General features: G+C 41.3%; 1 protein-coding gene across 10 annotated transcripts in view; it reads right to left on the bottom strand.

The window, feature by feature from the left end:
* eif4h (eukaryotic translation initiation factor 4h) overlaps window positions 1-21,460 on the bottom strand; it is a 255,384-nt gene that overhangs the window by 203,758 nt on the left and 30,166 nt on the right. For 2 of the 10 annotated variants that reach the window (XM_072469176.1, XM_072469175.1), the window contains 3 exons: window positions 16,703-17,863; window positions 16,060-16,272; window positions 317-2,410 (listed from right to left, as the gene is read on the bottom strand). The exons of 2 other annotated variants lie outside the window; for them this stretch is intronic. In XM_072469176.1, coding sequence (XP_072325277.1) covers window positions 317-408 — 92 coding nt within the window. In that variant the 5' untranslated portion in view covers window positions 409-2,410; window positions 16,060-16,272; window positions 16,703-17,863. Of the gene's footprint in view, window positions 1-316; window positions 2,411-8,184; window positions 8,413-16,059; window positions 16,273-16,702; window positions 17,864-21,460 lie in introns of those variants that run through there. 6 more of the 10 variants (XM_072469179.1, XM_072469181.1, XM_072469177.1 and 3 more) reach the window with 5 other exon arrangements.

Raw genomic sequence — 21,460 nt, 5'->3', positions numbered from 1 at the left:
CAAAAGTGAAAAACTGACACGTTGCAGAATATTTTGACATATCAAAATTTCCAGGTATTCAATTGTTTGTTGATTTCCATTCGTTTTCATTTTTGATCATAGACCACTTTATTAACATAGCCCAGTAATCAAATAATATTGTATTGGCATCATTAATAATTGTATTATAAGAGGAAAGGTTTGTATTTGTATACAACTGTCAATATCATTGAAAGTCTAAAATACTTTTTGAAGTGTAGCCACTGTTGTAATGTAGAAAACACAGCAGCTAATGAGCATTCATGCAAACTCCTGCAAACAGCAAGGTGATAATGACCTGTTAATCTGTTTTTGCGATGTTGATTGAAGGACAACTATTGACCAGGACACTGGGGATAACTTCCCTGTTCTTCTTTGAAATAATGCCATGGGATTGTGTACATCCACCCGAGCAGGCACTTCTGACAGAGTGATGCTCCTCAGTGCCACACTGGAGTTTCCGCCATGATTTACTGTGCTCAAACCCGAGAGTGGGACTTGAACCCAGAATCTGGGGATTCTGAGACAAGTGTACTATGAACTGGATCGCAGCTGACACATATATAATCAATATATACAATATTATCTTCGAACACATGCATATGTATTGTTAACTGTATTCTTAGCACAGGATTAAACAAATTAACATCACAGAAAACAGATTTTGAATTAACAGCTAAACAATTCTTAAACTAAAAGGAAACGTTTTTTACTACTAACTTATACCTTCTCCATCCCCAAGTAAGCAAAGTTCATTACAGGTCAAAAAATATTTATAAATAAAGTTAACAAACACAGGGTTACATGCTGTACACTTGTATAGGGATTGAGAAGACTGCATGAAGAGAGGGAGAAAGACCCTTTCAGGAAACAACCTGCAGCTCCTTCTGTTTCTGTCAGACTACTGCATAACCTGTCAGCATTTGGCAAAAGCTGCTGCTCAGATTAAAACTCTAGCAGACTCCCAAACCTACAGACAGACCTGGCTCCTCCCATTATTTACAGAATTTTTATATCACTCAGATCCCTTGACCTGCTTATCTAAGTCTAAACACATGTCTCAAATTATCTACTCTCCAGCAATCATAACTAAATTCCATTGGGCCTTTCTTTGTAAACAAAAATATGGTTGGACCGTTTACATCTTAATTGTACCTGAGACAACCACAGACTTTTCCTAGATTCTTTAATAACATTACTTCAACAGATATATATATATATATATCTGAACTCAGGCTTTTAATAACATTACTGCAACAGATATAAAATACAATATATATATATACACCAATTTCTCACATTCATCATCGAATAAACTGATGAATTAAACAGAATACAGAAATCACCTTTCATGATGTTCTGTTTGATTAATGTGCAATATTAAAGCAGTTACCTTTGACTCACTTAAACAAAAAGATACTTCATAAGCTCCGATATTTGGAGATATTTTTCCAATGCGTTTTGCTCATATCAGAGATTAGGTAACAGTTTCTCCAAATAAATCACACTCTAAAAGTTTTGAATTTGTGTAGACTTGGTCTAATAATTAATCCTAACAACAAGTTCCTCGCTGAATTTACATAGGAAGTGACCTGACAATCCTGAAGGTGAAGAGTATATTTAAAAACCTACATGTCCTTCCTACAAGCTAAAATGTTAATTAAATGTATTTATCTTTGGATGACTTACAGAAAGTTTTCTAAAATAGAAACACATAGAACTGTACCAATTGTTTATTTACTTTAAAAATGAATTTGCAGACATCCTTCCGCACCCCCCATTTTGGATGCTAGGTACTGTATGAATTTTATCTACATGGAGAATAGTGCTAACAATTAAGCTGAGGAACTGACATGTATATGTTGCTGCAGTTTTGATTTAGATTAGATTTATTGTCACGTGTACCGAGTAATGTGAGAAGTATAGTTCTGCATACAGTCCAGGCAGATTATCCCATACATGAAAACATAGAACATACGATAAATACGTGATGTAAATTCCTAAACACAGACATCGGGTGAAGCATACAGAATATAGTGCAACACCTGTGGAGAAGATGCATAGAAAGATCAGTTCAGTCCATAAGAGGGCCATTCAGGAGTCGGGTGACAGCTAGGAAGAAGCTGTTTTTGAATCTATTGATGCATGTTCTCAAATTTTTGTATCTTCTGCCCGATGGAAGAGAGAATAATCTGGATGGGAGGGGTCTTTGACTATGCTGCCCGCTTTTCCAAGGCAGCAGGAGGTGTAGACAGAGTCACTGGATGGGAGGTGGGCTCGCGTGATGGACTGGGCTGTGTTCACGACTCTTTGTAGTTTCTTATGGTGTTGGGCCGAGTAGTTGCCATACCAGGCTGTGATGCAGCCAGATTGGATGCTTCCTATGGTCCATCTGTAAAAATTGGTAAGAGTCATTGTGAATATGCTGAATTTCCTTAATTTCCTGCGGATGTACAGGCGCTGTTGTGCTTTCTTGGTCATATCATCGACGTGGGCAGACTAGGCCAGGTTGTTGGTGATGTTTACACCTAGGAATTTGACATTCAAATTGTAGGCATAGATTTACATAGAATGTGCAGTGCAGAAGGAGGCCATTCGGCCCATCGAGGCTGCACCGGCTCTTGGAAAGAGCACCCTACACAAGGTCAACACCTCCACCCTATTCCCAGTAACCGCACCCAACACTAAGGGCAATTTTGGACACTAAGGGCAATTTTTCATGGCCAATCCACCTAACCTGCACATCTTTGGACTGTGGGAGGAAACCGGAGCACCCGGAGGAAACCCACGCACACACGGGGAGGATGTGCAGACTCGCACAGACAGTGACCCAAGCCGGAATCGAACCTGGGACCCTGGAGCTGTGAAGCATTTGTGCTATCTACAATGCTACTGTGCATGTGGCAACATAAACAATAACTTGATTTTCACACTGGTCAAAACAATAATAATAATCTTTATTAGTGTCACAAGTAGGCTTACATTAACACTGCAATGAAGTTACTGTGAAAATTCCCTAGTCGCCACACAATGGTGCCGGTTCGGGGACACTGAGGGAGAATTCAGCAATAGTCAGAATGTGGGATAGAAAATAAATCAGGAGATAGAAAAGGCATGTAAAAAAGGCAATATTACAATAATCATGGGGGACTTCAATATTCAGGTGGACTGGGAAAATCAGGTTGGTAGTGGATCCCAAGATCCCTGACTTCGGTCATTGGTAAGATTTTAGAGTCCATTATTAAAGATGAGATCGCGGAGTACTTGGAAGTGCATGAAATGAAATGAAATTAATATCGCTTATTGTCACAAGTAGGCTTCAATTGAAGTTACTGTGAAAAGCCCCTAGTCGCCACATTCCGGCGCCTGTTCGGGGAGGCTGGTACAGGAATTGAACCCGCGCTGCTGGCCTGCCTTGGTCTGCTTTAAAAGCCAGCTATTTAGCCCTGTGCTAAACCAGCCCCTGTGATAAAATAGGATGGAGTCAGCACGGCTTCGTCAAGGGGAGGTCATGTCTGACAAATCTGTTTAACAAGGAAGTTAGACAAAGGAGAACCAGTGGACGTGATTTATTTAGATTCCCAGAAGGCCTTTGAAAACGATACGAGACTGTTAAATAAGTTAAGAGCCCATGGTGTTAAGGGTAAGATCCTGGCATGGATAGAGGACTGGCTGACTGGCAGAAGGCAGAGAGTGGGGATAAAGGGGTCTTTTTCAGGATGGCAGCCAGTGACTAGTGGTGTACCTCAGGGGTCGGTGCTGGGACCACAACTTTTCACAACATACATTAATGATCTGGAGGAAGGAACTGAGGGCACTGTTGCTAAATTTGCAGATGTTACAAAGATCTGTAGAGGGGCAGGTAGTATTGAGGAAGCAGATGGGCTGCAGAAGGACTTGGACAGGCTAGGAGAGTGGGCAAAGAAGTGGCAGATGGAATACAATGTGGAAAAGAGGTTATGCACTTTGGAAGGAGAAATGGAGGCATAGACTATTTTCTAAATGGGAAGATGCTGAGGAAATCAGAAGCACAAAGGGACTTGGGAGTCCTTGTTCAAGATTCTCTTCAGGTTAACGTGCAGGTTCAGTCGGCAGTTAGGAAGGCAAATGCAATGTTAGCATTCATGTCGAAAGGGCTAGAATACAAGACCAAGGATGTACTTCTGAGGCTATATAAGGCTCTGGTCAGACCCCATTTGGAGTATTGTGAGCAGTTTGGGGCCCCGTATCCAAGGAAGGGTGTGCTGGCCTTGGAAAGGGTCCAGAGGAGGTGCACAAGAATGATCCCTGGAATGAAGACCTTGTCATATGAGGAAAGGTTGAGGACTCTGGGTCTGTACTCGTTGGAGTTTAGAAGGATGAGGGGGGATCTTATTGAAACTTGCAGGATACTGCGTGGCCTGGATAGAGTGGATGTGGAGAGGATGTTTCCACTTGTCGGAAAAACTAGAAGCAGAGAACACAATCTCAGACTAAAGGGGCGATCCTTTAAAACCGAGATGAGGAGAAATTTGTTCAGCCAGAGGGTGGTGAATCTGTGGAACTCATTGCCACAGAAGGCTGTAGAGGCCAAATCACTGAGTGTGATTTAGACAGAGATAGATAGTTTTTTGATCAATAAGGGGATCAGGGGTTATGGGGAGAAGACAGGAAAATGGGGATGAGAAAAATATCAGCCATGATTGAATGGCGGCGCAGACACGATATGCCGAGTGGCCTAATTCTGCTCTATGTCTTATGGTCTAATCCCTGTAACCTCACCTAACCTGCACATCTTTGGACACTATGGGTCAGTTTAGCATGGCCAATCCACCTAACCTGCACATCTTTGGACTGTGGGAGGAAACCGGAGCACCAGGGGGAAACCCACGCAGACACAGGGAGAACGTGCAAACTCCACACGGATAGTCAGCCAAGGCTGGAATTCAACCCAGGTCCATGGCACTGTGAAGCAATAGTGCTAACCACTGTGCCCCCATGCCGCCTCATACTTGCAACAAGTAAATAATACATCGGATAGCTTTTGACTCATCAAGACATTTGCAGTTGCTTGGAAATTAAAGTTTATTTTAAATTGCTGATTTAAACACTGTGACTTTGAGGGATGTTTTTTAGTGTCAAAACTCAAGCAACATTGGCCACTCAAACCCTGTTCCGTTCTGTGGTTAACAAGGATTAATGACAGTTCAAACTCTTTAGTGATATTGATTTCATGGACAAAATGCAGCCCTCAGAAAATATGAGTAACAATGATGTTAAGTCAGTGTTTTTCAAACCTTTATTCCGGTGACCCACTGTAACCAAATGGTTGGCCCTCACCACCCACACCACATTCACTTAAACTTAGGGCAGCCTGTCCTCACTTTCATGCTTTAAAAAAATTAGTATAATTGATCTTTCTCACTTACGATGGTAAATTACATACTTAATGCCCAGATGTTGCATGGCAACAAAATAATGGCACCTTGTACATTGCAAATTTCACTTCCCAACAAACAATTTTACAATCCTGACACTGAAATCTCTGGTTTTATCCAATCGGATGTTTCCAACTTGAACCCGAGATTTAACTCGGGGCTCCAAAATACCAAAAGACTGCTTAATCAATCTGAGGATTTGACACCCGTATGCCATCCCACCTACCTAAACATATTTGCTGATCTGGTAGCGCTGTATCAACATAGATATGTGAATTCAGCTTTAAAGAAATACAATAAATCTTGGTTCCTTTCATCTACATATAAATTCAAAATAATTGTCCAAAGTCAGACAATACACTCGTTTACTGAGCATCATCCATCCACATTTTTCAGACGGCATCTCATTTGAAATTGAATCTACAGCAAAATATTTCAATGCACACGGGGAAAAATAATGAGTTGGACTGTGAGATAATGACGATACCCGTCAAACTCTGAAATCATAGCTTTCCTTCATGGCGGGAAATTTGAGATGCATGCAGAGTCCACTGACCAGGCAAGCTGCAGTATTGCCGCTACTGTCACAATCTAAACAGGATTCAATGTACATTTAAAAATACACCTCTCTCCCAATTCCTACCTTTTTTTTCTCACAAAGTGCATGTAAGTTGAATTGTATGAGGCAGTATTAAACTTTTCCTCCCATCAAAAGGGGAGGTGGTGGAATGGTGGTATTGTCACTGGACTAGTAAACCAGAAACCCAGGGTAATGCTCTGGGGACCCGGGTTCGAATCCCGCCACTGCAGGTGAAATTCGAATTCAATAAAAATCTGGAATTAAAACTCTAATGATAACCATGAAACCATTGTCGATTGTTGTAAAAACCCATCTGGTTCACTAATGTCCCTTTTAAGGAAGGAAATCTGCCATCCTTACCCAGTCTGGCCTGCATGTGACTCCAGACACACAGCGATGTGGTAGATTCTTAACTGACCCTTCCAGGGATGGACAATAAATGCTGACCCAGCCAGTGATGCCCACGTCCCATGCACAAATATGAAGAAAAAGACCTCATGCTGGCTATTCATTATATACGCTATACACAAAACACAACCAGACCTATATGTAATGCTGCACCAGTGTTAGATTTCATAATGAAACATTGTATTTGTGTATTGGCTAGGTATTAAATTTAACCTTATGAATGTGCACATTTTTTTTAACAATATAGGACAGCAAAAATTTACCCAGAGAGAAAACGAAAAGAAAATCAGGCGATCTTTGGAATCATTTTTGCTGATCCACTTTTCAACTGCGACCCACCACTTTGAAAAATATTGTGTTAAGTCATGAGTACAGGCCCAACATAAATGTGGCATAAGTCCTTTCATCTTGTCTATCTTAACCAGCAATTGTCAATGGCTTATCAATTAAATTGGACCAACATGATTGGCCATATTATTAGCTGAAGACACTAAAATGCTCGAAAGCAACGAGAAATAAATCTTCCACACAATCTCGATTGGCCAATGAGATATCCTTGAATATGTCTTGAGGATTTAAAATATCCCAATATATCAACCAATGCGATTGCTCAACTAGGAATAATATTATAAAAGGACACTGATTTAAATAGCTGTAAATGCATGATGAGGAATGTTTCAACAGACCTAGATTGAATGCTTGAGTTGAGAGAATGATGATTTATATGGCAAACTTTCTCAGATCCTGGTCAAAAATGTAATTTTTGGATAGTCAGAGGCTTTTCCCCAGGGTAGAGGGGTCAATTACTAGGGGGCATAGGTTTAAGGTGAGAGGGGCAAAGTTTAGAGTAGATGTACGAGGCAAGTTTTTTACGCAGAGGGTAGTGGGTGCCTGGAACTCACTACCGGAGGAGGTAGTGGAGGCAGGGACGATAGGGACATTTAAGGGGCATCTTGACAAATATATGAATAGGATGGGAATAGAAGGATACGGACCCAGGAAGTGTAGGAGATTGTAGTTTAGTCGGGCAGTATGGTCGGCACGGGCTTGGAGGGCCGAAGGGCCTGTTCCTGTGCTGTACATTTCTTTGTTCTTTGTTCTTTGTAAAGCAGTTGAACAGTCCCCAAAAATTAGAGGAGTATTCAAGACTTGGATTTTTAAAAATATAAAGTTAGAAGTTGTTGAGGAATAAGGAAAAAAGGAAGTTTTGTGTTGGCAGCTTTAGCAATCTCTCTCTTTTGTGGCTGTTGTAGATTAGAGAAACAATTTAAATTTTGCATTCAGCTGGTTATGCCAGTAATTGTGTCAGGAATAGCAGAGTGTATTGCTTTGGTGTCCTTTTTATATTTTTAGATCAGGCACTAAGTCATTATATGTTCCATGGTCTGTCCTGGGTGACCATAGGCATACACTGGAGAGGTTATAATTTTCTATTTGTGCTTCAGGTATCCACATCTGCCATAGTTTGATTGGATGTGATTTAGCATTGCCCACAGAAGAGTGAAGCCAGTGATCATCTGCATCAGGTCTTTGTAACTTTGTGTGAACACCATTCAGTTATCCAAGCTTTATAGAATCCCTTTAAGGAAGGGCTATTCGGCCCTTCAGGTCTGCACTGACCTGCGAAAGAGAACCCTATCTAGGCCCACTCCCCAGCCCTATCTCCGGAACCCCACTAACTTTTGGACACTAAGGGGCAATTCACCATGGCCAATCCACCTAACTTGAACATTTTTGGACTGTGGAAGGAAACCGGAGTACCTGGAGGAAGCCCATGCTGACACAGGGAGAACATGCAAACTCCACACAGTCACTCAATGTTGGAATCGAACCCGGGTTCCTGGTGCTGTCATCGTGCTGCTCTCAAGATTTCACAAGAATTGAAGTCTATTGGCAAAGATTAAGCACACGGGACGTTGTGAGGCTAGGAACACCAGCATATGCTCCATGATCAATTAGAGGGAGATGAAACTGATGGCTAGACTTTCAATAGGTACAAAGCAACTGTGCTTTCTTTCAAAGAAGTTTTTAAAAATGTGATTTTCATTCCAGGCGGAGGTAATAAAATAAAGCTGTAATGAGTCACACTGCAAGAGAAATGCTAGTTACTGATCATATATTGGAATCATCAGGGTAGATTAATGCGGGGAGCTCACAAATCGACAAAAAACAGAATAGGAGTCCTCTCTCTAAACCATTAACTATACAGGCAGAATAAATAGAAGCATGCATTACCAGACCTGGTGAAAACATTAGAAAGATGTCAAATGAATTACCAAAACCTTAAAGATTAATTTTCAGTGGATGAAGATTCTAATGATTAATCTGTTTAATCTAAAACTGAAAACATCTATATTGTGTAATAGATCTCAGGAAGTTGGGTTACCATGCGTGATTGACAAAAATCACTGAAGCTTAACAAGTTGTTGAAAGTATCTAGTAACTTTATGGATAAACAAATGCACTGAAAAATTAAAAGAGAGGCACAGTAGTGGCAGCCTTCCATCTTGTAAGGCAATGGTTTGTGCCATGGTAGTCAACTATATATTAAGCATCGGCTGGTGTGGCCCAGGAGTTCCACTCTGGCATGGCAGTCTCTGTTACATTTGCTGCAGAGGAAGGCAGTGCACTGAAGTAGTTTCTCCTGTTATGGTGGATTTGGTCCACTTGTTCAGCATATACTGTTAAGTTCCAAGCAACCATTGAAGCACATGGCCCATGGTAGGTTAGCACTTTACCAGTCAGCGAATGCCCTACTTGATGTGTGTGTGGCTGCCAAGTGAGGCATTATAGTCTCTGGTACCTTTTTAAGATACCGGACCAGAACCCAACATTTGTTAGGATACCGGACAAGAAGGGTGGCATGGTGGTGCAGTGGTTAGCACTGCTGCTCATGGTGCCGAGGACCTGGGTTCGATCCTGGCCCCGGTCACTGTCCGTATAGAGTTTGCGCACTCTCCCCGTGTCTTCGTGGATTGCATCCCCACAACCCAAAGATGTGCAGGTAGGGGGTCTGACCATGCTAGACTGCCCTTAGTTGGAGAAAAAAATGAATTAGCCACTTTAAATTTAAAGACAAAAAACGATACCGGAAAAGCCCAACATTTGTTAGGCTACAGGACAAGAACCTCAAGCGATTTATTTTTAATTTGCAAAACTGTGAGGAAAGGATGCTTCACCCCAAGAGTGATGACTCTGACCAATAGGTATCCTTTATGTTAAAACAAACTTTAATTCAAACACATGATTAACCACATTAACATCAAAGAAATAGCTTTACAATTATCAGTTAAATAGTTCTTAATGAAAAGAAAAAAACTTGAACTTACTATCCATACCTGCTATGAACTCTCCAATTAAGCAACCCAATCCAGCTCAAATGCCACTTATAAATAAAGTTAACAAACAGATTACTTTCTTAGACGTGTAGATACTTTTGGAGAGAGAGAGACCCTTTCAGGACCAGATCCCATACACTTCTGTTGTCAGACTCAAATCTTATATCAAACTGCAAAACTACAGAAAACTTGGCTCCTCCCATTAATTACATCATCTATATCCCACTAAATTCCATGACCTGATTAGCTTGGACTAATTACCACACACCATAAATTATCTACACCCCAGGAAACCTCTAGCAATCAAAACATGATTCCATTAGCTATTTATCTGTAACCAAGTAAGTGGATGGAATCAATCACAACATCACTTTTACGACTCCTTAATTACAGTTTTAGCAGACACAGTCTGGATACCTTAACTTAGGCTCTTTAATAATATTACTGCAACAAATATATTCCTTAACCCAGGCTTTTAAAAAATCTTACTGCAACAGATATAAAATGCTATATACCAATTTCTTACATTTATCATACACCATTGGAGACAGCCCATTGTACGCGATCTCATATCAAACATAACTGCTGTCTCTCATATTAACGCTCTGCAGAACAACTGGGGTATCCTCTCCAGAGGGAAAGTCAGAACAAAGTTAATGGAGACCCTGAGCCACCTAAATTTCAGGCTCCCCTTCTTGACCTTCTTGGTTGAGTTCAAAGAAATACAAAGCACTACATTTGGCATTGACTTGGTTGCTCAAAATGCCAGGAAGATTACATATTTAGACATCTGTCCACCTTTGGGCTCCACTGCAGATTTTTTTGGCAGAGCTTACTCCCTTGTAGATATCTCGGGAGAGTTCAAGGGTCAGGCAGTGGAGCTATTTTCCATAGCTGGAAGTTTGGTTCATGAGTGCCAGGGCCTGTCCAGTGCCAGTGGGCCTGCACACTGCATGTCTGGGGGCCAAACATCTCCCAAGTTCCCCTGAAGCTTTAACCTGAGGCCACGTGGGACCAGGATTCTGTGCGACTCCACGGGGGGATTGCCGATGGAGAGGCTATATACTGACAGGGATAGACTTGCACATTTGGCAATCTTTTTCGCACTGCTGCTGGCCAGCCATGTAGGTTGAAAATAAGAAGCAAACTGGCAGACAAGTGGAAAGCATTCTCTCTTTCTCACATACCAGCTGCATCACATTGGCCTGTTGGGACATTCAAGAAATGCAGTAGGAAATGTAACTTAACAGATATGTTGTAGAGGATTTTTGACAGAAATATCCATTCTAAAATTGTAGCTTGAAAATAGGGGAACAAAGCAGCAAATGTGATGCCATAGGCTGAACTTGAAGAACAGTTTATTTTAACAGAAAATTAATGGGTTAATGTACTTGGCTCAAAATTTAAAGGCCAGTGCCTAATATTACATATTTATTACTCTAAGAGATATTGACCAAGAGATTGAAAGAAAGTTCTATATTTAGGATGGTGCATTATTGTCACTCAGCATTATAAATGTTTAATATCCAGCAGTTTGCAGAGTGAGAGAGATATGGTCTGAGTTCTAATTTCTCCACAAATTACTGGTTGATTTTCTCCACTCTGCTGTTCAGCTCACCAAGGCCTTTTTTGGCCAGAAGCTCCCAACTGAACTTTAAAAAATAAATTCCAATTAAGAGGCAATTTAGCGTGGCCAATCCACCTAACCTGCACATCTTTTGGTGTGTGGAAGTGAGATCCACGCAGACACAGGGAGTGTGTGCAAACTCCCAGGGCTGGGATCGAACCCGGGTCCTCAGCGCCTTGAGGCAGCAGTGCTAACCACTGTGCCGTCCCTTCCAACTGAATGTTGATCGCAAAATTGTTGACATCACAATTTTATTTGGAATTATTCCTACCTCTGCTATTTAGAACTGGTAATTAATGTCATGGATCACCCTGGTAATTATGTGATTTATGATCCTGATATGACCCCTCACCTTGGAGACACAGAAATGAGTTAATGAAGCTGTGGAGTCTCACACGAGCAGGGGGTGAATGATGGTTTCTACAGGTCTTTTTAATTCTGTTTTGACATTCTTGCCATCCATTGGGTTATTGAGTTTTACAGCACGTGCTGACCATCAAGCACTTACCTATTCTAATTCCATTTTCCAGCCCTTGGTCCGTATGCAATGGCATTTCAAGATCTAAACACTTCTTCAAAGCTGTGAGGGTTCCCGCCTCAACCACTCTTTCAGGCAGTGAGTTCCAGATTCCAACCACCCTCTCGGTGAAAATGTTTTTCCTCACATCTCCTATCTCCTGCCCACTAACTTAAATCTATGCCCCTGGTTATTGAGCCCTCCACTAAGGGTAAAAGTACTTTCCTGTCCACCCTATCTACGTACTCTATTCCGAGCTCCACAATGGCAAGCAATCACTAGGAGGGCAGAGGAAATGCTACAAGAACACTCTGAATCTCCCTCAATAAATGCAACATCCTCATCGATACATGGGAATCGCTTGCCTTAGAGTGCACAAACTGGAGAAAAAGCATCCATGAGGATGTCAATCACCTAGAGCGGCTTAGGGAGGAGCACGTAGAGGCAAAGTGTAAACAGTGGAAGGAGAGCACAGAATCCAGAGAGTCCCATCCATCCACTCATCAAGCACCATCTCCCAAACCTGTGGCAGAGTCTGCGGATCCAGGATTGGGCTATTCAACTACCGCAGAACCCACCATCCCAGAGTGGAAGCAAGTCACCCTCGACTCTGAGGGACTGCCCAAGAGGAAGAATCTTTGTCCTTCAAAATTTCATACACCTTAATCAGGTCCCCCCCTCAGCCTTCTCATTCACTCTCCTTTTAGTGTCATGAAGCAGGTGTGTTAAGGACGCAAAGTTGTTTCAGCTCAGAATAGGGTCACTTTTTCAAGTGCGGATGGGGGGGGAAATTTGAATCCATGGTTTCTAAGCGTTTCCACTACTGGGATTTTCTTGGTGTCATTTCTGGCTTTGTTACAGAGTAATTAATAGAGATTTATTACTAATATTAATCAAAATCTCCATTATAATTGTATTACGAGACCACCAAAATGGTAGTTGGCAAACTCGATAGACTGTGGTCTTTTGCTTAACTAGCAATCTCAATGTTCCTATAATATCAGTCAAAAGTTGTTCCCTCTGCATGTTCCATTGTTTGTGATAACAATGGATGGGGTCACTGGTTCCATACTTTGTGGATCATGGATGTTTTTACATTTTATACAACTAGACTGCCATTAACACCTTAAAATCCAATATAGCAATTCCTAAACATGACTGGGTGACAATGTCCTCTTCTTTAGCTTGAGCTCATGTAAAATAAGTAAACATTTCCTTTCACTGAATCCACTTTATCTTTTTATTCTCATTTCTAATTAATTTCACCCTACATGTTCTCTATATTTTGCTCTGTTCTATCCTTTCCTTTCATTAGTTAAGGAGATATGTTATTGAACACACTGTTCAAGAGGTTCTAGAAAAGGTTAAAAAACCCAAATTAATTTAATTGGCTGCCAAACTTGCCCAATTTCTGGCCCAATGCAAAGAAAATTAAAAACTGTTGTTTAATCGTAGAAGCAACATTCCTATATTCGTAGAAAAAGCCCATTTCTCTCTGCATTTAATAGTGGCAACACAATTGCACATTCCCACTGTTTCAATAGCAGTTTGTTAATTCGAGACTTCCAATCCCATGGTTGCTTCTGAAAGCACTACTCAAGACATTGCTGCAAGATGCAACCTTTACAGATTGACTACGTGTAAGAATCTCTCAATGGTTATACTGACATGTGACAAAGGCAGAGAGGTTTTGACGGGAGGTGAAATGTGAAACTGGTGATGGGGTAAAATAACTAAATTTAGATAGAGTATTTAAAATTGGTTACATCAAACCTTTTTGCCAGTTTTATCCTCTCCTCTTTGGAATACACTGACATCTCTCTTGAGTGACAGTCATCCTTTTCTACCTTGCACAGTTAGTCAAAGGCCCTACTTTTGAAAATTGATCATCTACAAAGGTTGATGCTGTCGCCAGTTTGTTTATGACTCCTGCACCTCCTTCATCACGGCAGAATGATTACATGCTAACATTCCAACCAGTTCATCTGAAAGGCCCTTAATGGAGAGCAATGTGACCACCCTACAGAAAATAATAACCAACATGCCCACAATTGGAAATAGGATCCAGGTCTTCCCACTTTGATGGACTTCTGTTGTTAGAATGCAACAGTGGGAACTTTGAGATCAAGATTGTTATGAGAGGAATGGTCATGCCAACAACTCCAGAGGGCACACATCTTGAAGACATCCAAAAGAAACCCATGAAGACTAGAGACCTAATTGGAAGCCAGTAAGTGAAGAATCTGATAGAATGGGCAGGGATAAACTTGATGTCAGTCACTGTGGTAGAAAAGAATGGTGCAATGGATGGACGCAGGTAACCATTATTATGATTAGAGGAAGAAAGGGAGGTTGTTTTCCTCTTTTGATGACAGTGACTGGATCAACAGAGCAGAAGTGTTAAGAGGAAGATTTGTAGAAGCTTTTAAGCAATTTGACAAGAGACAAAAATAACAACTGCCAGAGAACCAGGGGACAACAGCTGAATGTTGTTAGCTGTAATTGTGGATTTAAAGACGTTATGAATAGGTGAAGTTGACTTCAGGATGCTTCAGATCCAAAATGGCAGATGCAAGAGGTTCAATTTTACGAGGCCGAACAACAGCCATGACTGAGCCAAAAGAACAAAGAACAATACAGCAAAGGAACAGGTCCTTCGGCCCTCCAAGCCTGCACCGAGCACGTATCCTATCTAGACCAACTGCCTGTATCCTTCTATACCCTGTCTGTTCATGTGCCTATCCAGATAAGTCTTAAAGGTCTCTAACGTATCTGCCTCAACCACCTCACTTGGCAGTGCATTCCAGGTCACCACCACCCTCTGTGTAATAAACTTCCCCACACATCTCCACTGAACCTTTCCCTCCTCACCTTGAAGCTGTGCCCCCTTATAATTGTCATTTCTGCCCTGGGAAAAAGCCTCCAACTGTTCACGCTATCGATACCCCTAATAATTTCATAAACTTCTATCAGGTCACCCCTCAGCTTCCGTCTCTCTAGGGAGAACTATCCCAGTTTATTCAATCTCTCCTCATAGCTAATACCCTCCATACCAGGCAACATCCTGGCAAACCTTTTCTGTACTCTCTCCAAAGCCTCCAAGTTGCCATGTCAGAGGTAAACAAGACAATGTTCCCACAAAAGGGAACTGTCATACATTTAGGACTAGACTAAACCATGAGATTTATGGAAAAGTTGAACTTACTCAGTAATGCTTTTTCTTAATTAAAACTCAAATGTTGCATTTTTGAGCACTGTTTCTGAGCAAAGCTTGTAGCCGTGACAGCTGCCACTATGGATCAGATTGTTTGTGCATAAGCATGATACTTTTCAAAATTTTTGCCATGTGCCTACTGCCCTTGCCCAATGGGTTTGGAAGGTGCAGTCGAAATAGGTTTTGCAAGTTGCTGCAGTGAATTTTGTACCTTGCACACACTGCAGTCAGTTTGCTGGTGGTAAATAGAGTGACAATCCAGTGGGATACTTTGTCCTCGATGGGGTTGATGCTACACTCATCCAAGTGGGGAATATTCCATCACACTCTCTTTACTTCTGCCTTGTAGATGATGGAAAGGCTTTCGGGAGTCAGGCAGAGAGTTACTCACCACTGAATACCCAATCTCTGACCTGCTCTAGTGACCAAAGTATTTATATGACCGATCCAGTTAAGTTTTGGGTCAATAGTAGCTTCCAGGATGTTGACAGTAGGGAATTCAGCAATTGCAATCCAATTAAAAACCATGGGGAGATGGTTAGGCTCTCTCTTGTTGGAGATGATCATGGCATGGTACTAGTGTTGCGTGAATGTTACTTGCCATTTATCAGCCCAAGCCTGAATGTTGCCCAGGTCTTATTGTATATGGACACTGCAAATGGAACTGAACACTGCAATTATCAGCAAATATCACCACTTCTGTCCTCATCATAGACGGAAATTCATTGATGAAGAAACTGAAGATGGTTGGGCCTGAGGAATTCTTATAGTGATGCGCTGAGACATTAGCCTCCAACAACCACAGCCATTTTTCTTTGTTCTGTATGACTTCTGTCAGTGGAGAGTTTTCCCCCGATTCCCATTGACTTCATTTTAACTGTGGCTCCTTGATGCCACACTCAATGAAGCCTTGATTTTAAGACAGATGCTCTCACCTCACCTCTGCAATTTTGTTCATTTTCCATGTCTAGGTCAAGGCTGTCATAAGGTCAGGTGTCATGTGGTCCTGGCAGAATCCAAACTGAACGTCAGTTAGCAGGTTCTTGATGAACAAGTGCTGCTTGATAGCAATGTTGATGACCCATTCCGTCACTTTGCTGATGATTGAGAATAGACAATTGGGCACTAGCAATTGGAATATGTGCTTAAAAAACTGTAAGAGTGAAAAGACATCAGTATTGTATTGTTGTTTTCTTTTATTTTTTTTACAATTACAGTGTCTTCCAAATGCATTCAACGATCTTATTCTGCAGAAACAGCTGCAATTGTGTGCAATATACAAAAATAATGCAATTTTGATTTTATATATAGGTTTTATAAACCAGTTCTATAATTGATTAGTGTTGGACAATAGGGCTGCACAACATCATAAACTCAGAAACGTTCAGTTTGACCATGCAAAAAATCAGAACATTATTCTTCTCAAAGTGGTTACTTTAATTCAGGTTGTGTTACATTTATAATTAAAGAAGCAGCATTCTTTAATTAGTGTTGGTAGCCATCGCTGAAGCTTAGGATTCTGCAACTAATAATCTGCTTCTTAAAAGCAAAATCACCAATTTCCAAACGATCACAACTGTTACCTGGCCAGGCTGCAAATTCTTGATGGATCAGCCGGGTAGATGCACATTCACACCAACCTGCATCTCAATCTGTCTCATGGGCTGCCCTCAGGTCAGCAACAGCTATGACATGTTTACCATCGAGTCTCATCATTCGACTAAAAACAAATGATATTATCTGGCTTAACAGCACAGTATGCTATCGACAAACACATTGAAAAATAATTGTTCACAGAATATGTTTTGATAAATTACCGTTATTTAAACAAAGCACAAAAGATGCAACCTGCAATTCTCGATATCATTCCTGATCTTATTTCACTTAATATTTATGATACTGAATGTCTTAACAGTCATACGAGCATAAAACATCTGAATGCCAAGTGGTACCTATGCAGAGTATCTACCCACAACCTGATCAGATTCATTGAGAGATTTCGAACAAATGAGAAATTTCATACATGCAAAAAAATGACTTTTGTTAAACTGTAGTTAGTAGATTCTAATTCTAGCTAGTATTAATATCCACATAAATGGATTAATATATATTTAACTGAAATTTAAAAAAAATCTGTTATTTACATTTAACATGGGGTAATTATGTTCAGTAGTCTGATTAGCTCTCAGTTTGATTTGGATCAATGGTGTACTCCAGACCACCAATATACAATGGTGGCCACAATCAAAGCCAACTACTGTAAATCTGAGTAATTATACAAATAACATATAACACGACTGGGAGGAAACTAATCTCAAGGGTCACAATGTCATATAAAATAAAAACAGAAATTGCTGGATCAACTCAGCAGGTCATGCACCATTTCTGGAGAGAAATAGAGTTAGCGTTTCGGTTCAAAATGACCCTTCTTTTTAATAAGCATCACTGTACATTTAAAATGACATTACAGCATTGAAATAATATTTGGACATCTTATTTATTGAGGGTTGGCTCTGTTTTGCCACTTTGTTCATTGGCTACCAGTACATTCATCAGCATCAGTATGTTCCAGGGTGGCACAATGGCACAGTGGTTAGTACTGCTGTCCCACAGTCTTGGGTGACTGTCTGTGTGGAGTTTGCACATTCTCTCCATGTCTCTATGGATTTCCTCCGGGTGCTCCAATTTCCTCCCACAGTCCAAAGATGCGCAGGTCAGGTGGATTGGCCATGCTAAATTGCCCCCTACAGTCCAAAGATGTACAGGTTAGATGAGATTACACGAATAGGGGGGTGGTGGACCTAGGTAGGGTGCTCTTTCAAAGGATCAATGTAGACTCGATGGGCCGAATGGCTTCCGTCTACACTGTGGGATTCTATGATATATATATATATATTTAGCATTTCCAGTGTTCCATTGAAGTTCCATCTTCATGGGCAGTGTCTGAAACTTCTCAATTTACTAGAGTCTTGGGCTGTTCACAACCACCCAGCTCCCCCATCCACCAATGACTCTTCACTATTTCACATATCAGAGCTCAGTTCAATGGTATTGATCTGGAACTTTGCTTCACTGTTTACATTGCGTAAGAAAACCAAATGGTCAACAAACTGAATCACATGCCAGTGGCTTTACGTGTTTTTTTCTTCTTTCATGGGATGTGGAGGTCGCTGGCTAGGCTAGCATTTATTGTCCATCCTAATTACCCGTGAGAGGTGGTCAGCTACTTGTCTTCTACAAGTGGTGCCAACTGAAACCAGCATCTTGGAGGAATTTCAACTCACGACTGCAAGCAAATGATCCATTGGTTCAAACACAAGGCAACAGGACAGACAGGAAATAAAATTGCATTGTAGAAAGAAACAAGTGGAATTAAACAGACACATGATGTCCGGGGAAAATAAAAGTCAAATATTTTCAGAGACTAACAGATTAACACACTTCAGCAATGATCCTGAACTGGTCAATGTTATTAGTAACTACAATTCATCCTGCAATAGAACAACTGTGTAATCCTTCTGGCACCTATCAATAAATAATGAAATTCTAACTCCTGTGTTCAGATAATTCCTTCCAAAATATGACAATCATCACCTGGGATATTTTTTCCCACCTGACACTATATGGAATCGACTAGTCAAATAAACCTTTCATGATTTTAGTTTGACGCCTGATTTTAACTTCTGAATGTTAGTGTATTGCCGCACATCCTTCATTACCTAGAATCCTGCACACATTTTTTAATATATAAATTTAGAGTACCCAATTCTCTTTTTCCAATTTAGTGACTAATCCACCTACCCTGCACATCTTTTTGGGTTGTGGGGGGTGAGGCCCACACAGACATGGGGGGAACATGCAAACTCCACATGGACAGTGACCCGGGGCGGTATGGAACCTGGGTCCTCGGCACTGCAAGACAGCAATACTAACCACTGCGCCACCGTGCCGCCCCTTGAATCCTGCACGCATTTAACAAGCCTTTAGGTACTAACTAACACAAGGATTCACTTAATCAATATCAAGACTGGCCAGTTTTGTTTCTTGAAGTATCTCCTGGATAATTTATTGGCACCATTTACACAAAAAGCATTTTGACCTCAAATCCAAGAAAGAAAAGATGGAGAACAAAAAGTTCTCAGTTTCTAAATTTCTAACAAGCCAACATTCTTTAACCATAATAATGCAGGGAATTCAGCAAATAAATGACATGTAAAAGCTGATCTTTCCTAGCAGATAATCATATATTCCATCTCATCCAAAGGGGGTTAAAATGTTTGTAGATGCACCGCTCACTGAAAATTTCCCAGGGGACTAAATCATTCCAGTCTGAAGTAATGACCTGAATTCTGTTTTAATGATTGATACTAATGTTAAACTGTCTGACCTTGGGATTTGATTCCAATTTGGCAGTGCTATATCCCATTCAGTAGCATATACTTGCAGATTACTGACAGCTACTTCAGCTCCTCACATATGGACAAAGGGCAATTGAGACTTGTCTCATACTACAGACAAATAATTGGGTACTGATGCCAATTGTTGACAATATAGAATTCCTGCAACGCCCAGACAATTAACACAAGCTCCTTTCAAAATCGAAAGACTGACAGACTATTAAAATAATGTGAATTAGATGTTACGAGAATGCTGGAAATCTGAAACAAAAGTGCTGGAAAACCACAGCAGCATCTGTGGAGAGAATAACAGTTAACGTTTTTGAGTCCGTGTGACTTCAGGGCAGTGTTATTGCAGGAGTGTTCCTTCTAAGTATCGGATTAATTGATTTGAGGAAACGCTTGCAAAAATCAGTGCTACGGTTTAAGAACATAGGACATACAGTGCAGAAGGAGGCCATTCGGCCCATCGAGTCTGCACCAACCCACATTAAGCCCTCACATCTACCCTATCCCCGTAACCCAATAACCCCATCCAACCTTTTTGGACACTTAAGTGCAATTTAGCATGGCCAATCCACCTAACCTGCACCAGTCTTTGGACTGTGGGAGGAAACCGGAGCACCCGGAGGAAACCCACGCAGACATGGGGAGAACGTGCAGACTCCACACAGACAGTGATGCAGCGGGGAATCAAACCTGGGACCCTGCCGCTGTGAAGCCACAGGGCTTTCCACTTGTGCTACCGTGCTGCCCCTGAATTTACAAATCTCTGACAGAAGTGCTCCACCACCTTTGCAACTGCTGTACCATGTGGTGACAGAAAAGCAAAAGACAGCTGAATACAAGGATACAAGATGTATACAAGGATATTGTCAACAATTGAAATAGTAACATCCTCCAGATGCACCAGGTACCACTCAGGATCTAAAATGGATGATGCTTCTTCTAATATCACCCCATCAAACATTTTTAGAATGTTATTAAAAAAAAGAATCGGTCAAAACAAAATTTGGAAAAGGAATAAATAAACAGATATAGATTCCTCTTCTCAAACATTCATCTTTTCCACTGTTTTCTTTTGGGCAATGTGATGAATGCCATGGCTTAAAGAATGTCAGGTTATACTTACTCGGTTCACTACGTTTAGCAGAAAAAGCATGAATACGAAGCTGCTAATATCACTTGTACTCACTACTGCATTTAAAAAAAAATAGTTTAAAATATATAATTCTTTTAGAATTAAATATGACTAATTGTTCACAAAACCCTTTTTCAAGATTGCGCTAATGCAACCGTTGAAGATCTTTGTTAGAGGTGAGAGCAAATTAATGTGATTACCAAAAGTACTGAAATACAAGATAGACTTCCGGTTGCGGCGATGCGGAGCTAAGCCGCATGTTTCGGCAGCTCCCGCGACAACGGACTTTCGGGCTCTCTAGAGGAGCCCCAACTGAACTTTTTTTGAATTGATCCCGTGTGGGAAGGTGCAGTAAGGTCCCCCCCTTACGATATATGGCCGAGATCAGCAGTGGAGCGGCGAAAAAAGAGGCTCTGGAGCAACGACAAAAATGAGGGGGAAAAAGCAAGATGGCGGAGGGCGGAGAGCGAGCAGCATGGGGGCCGGACCAGCAGGAGTTCCTTAAGCGCTGTGTGGAGGAGCTGAAAAAGGAGGTGCTGGCGCCAATGCTGTTGGCAATCGAGGGGCTGAAGGAGACCCAGAAGACCCAGGCGGTGGAGCTTTGTGAGGTAAAATGAATGACAACGAGGACGAGATCCTGGGCCTGGCGGTAAAAGTTGAGGCGCACGAGGCGGTGCACAGGAGGTGGGCCGAGAGAATTGAGGTCCTGGAGAACAGGTCGAGGAGGACAAACCTCCGGATTCTGGGTCTTCCCGAAGGAGTGGAAGGAGCTGATGGCGGGGCGTATGTGAGTACGATGCTCC

Source organism: Scyliorhinus torazame, chromosome 12 (assembly GCF_047496885.1).
Source record: "Scyliorhinus torazame isolate Kashiwa2021f chromosome 12, sScyTor2.1, whole genome shotgun sequence".
NCBI lineage: Eukaryota > Metazoa > Chordata > Chondrichthyes > Carcharhiniformes > Scyliorhinidae > Scyliorhinus > Scyliorhinus torazame.
The sequence above is the reverse complement of the archived record's forward strand: the minus strand, read 5'-3'. Positions and strand labels throughout refer to the sequence as shown.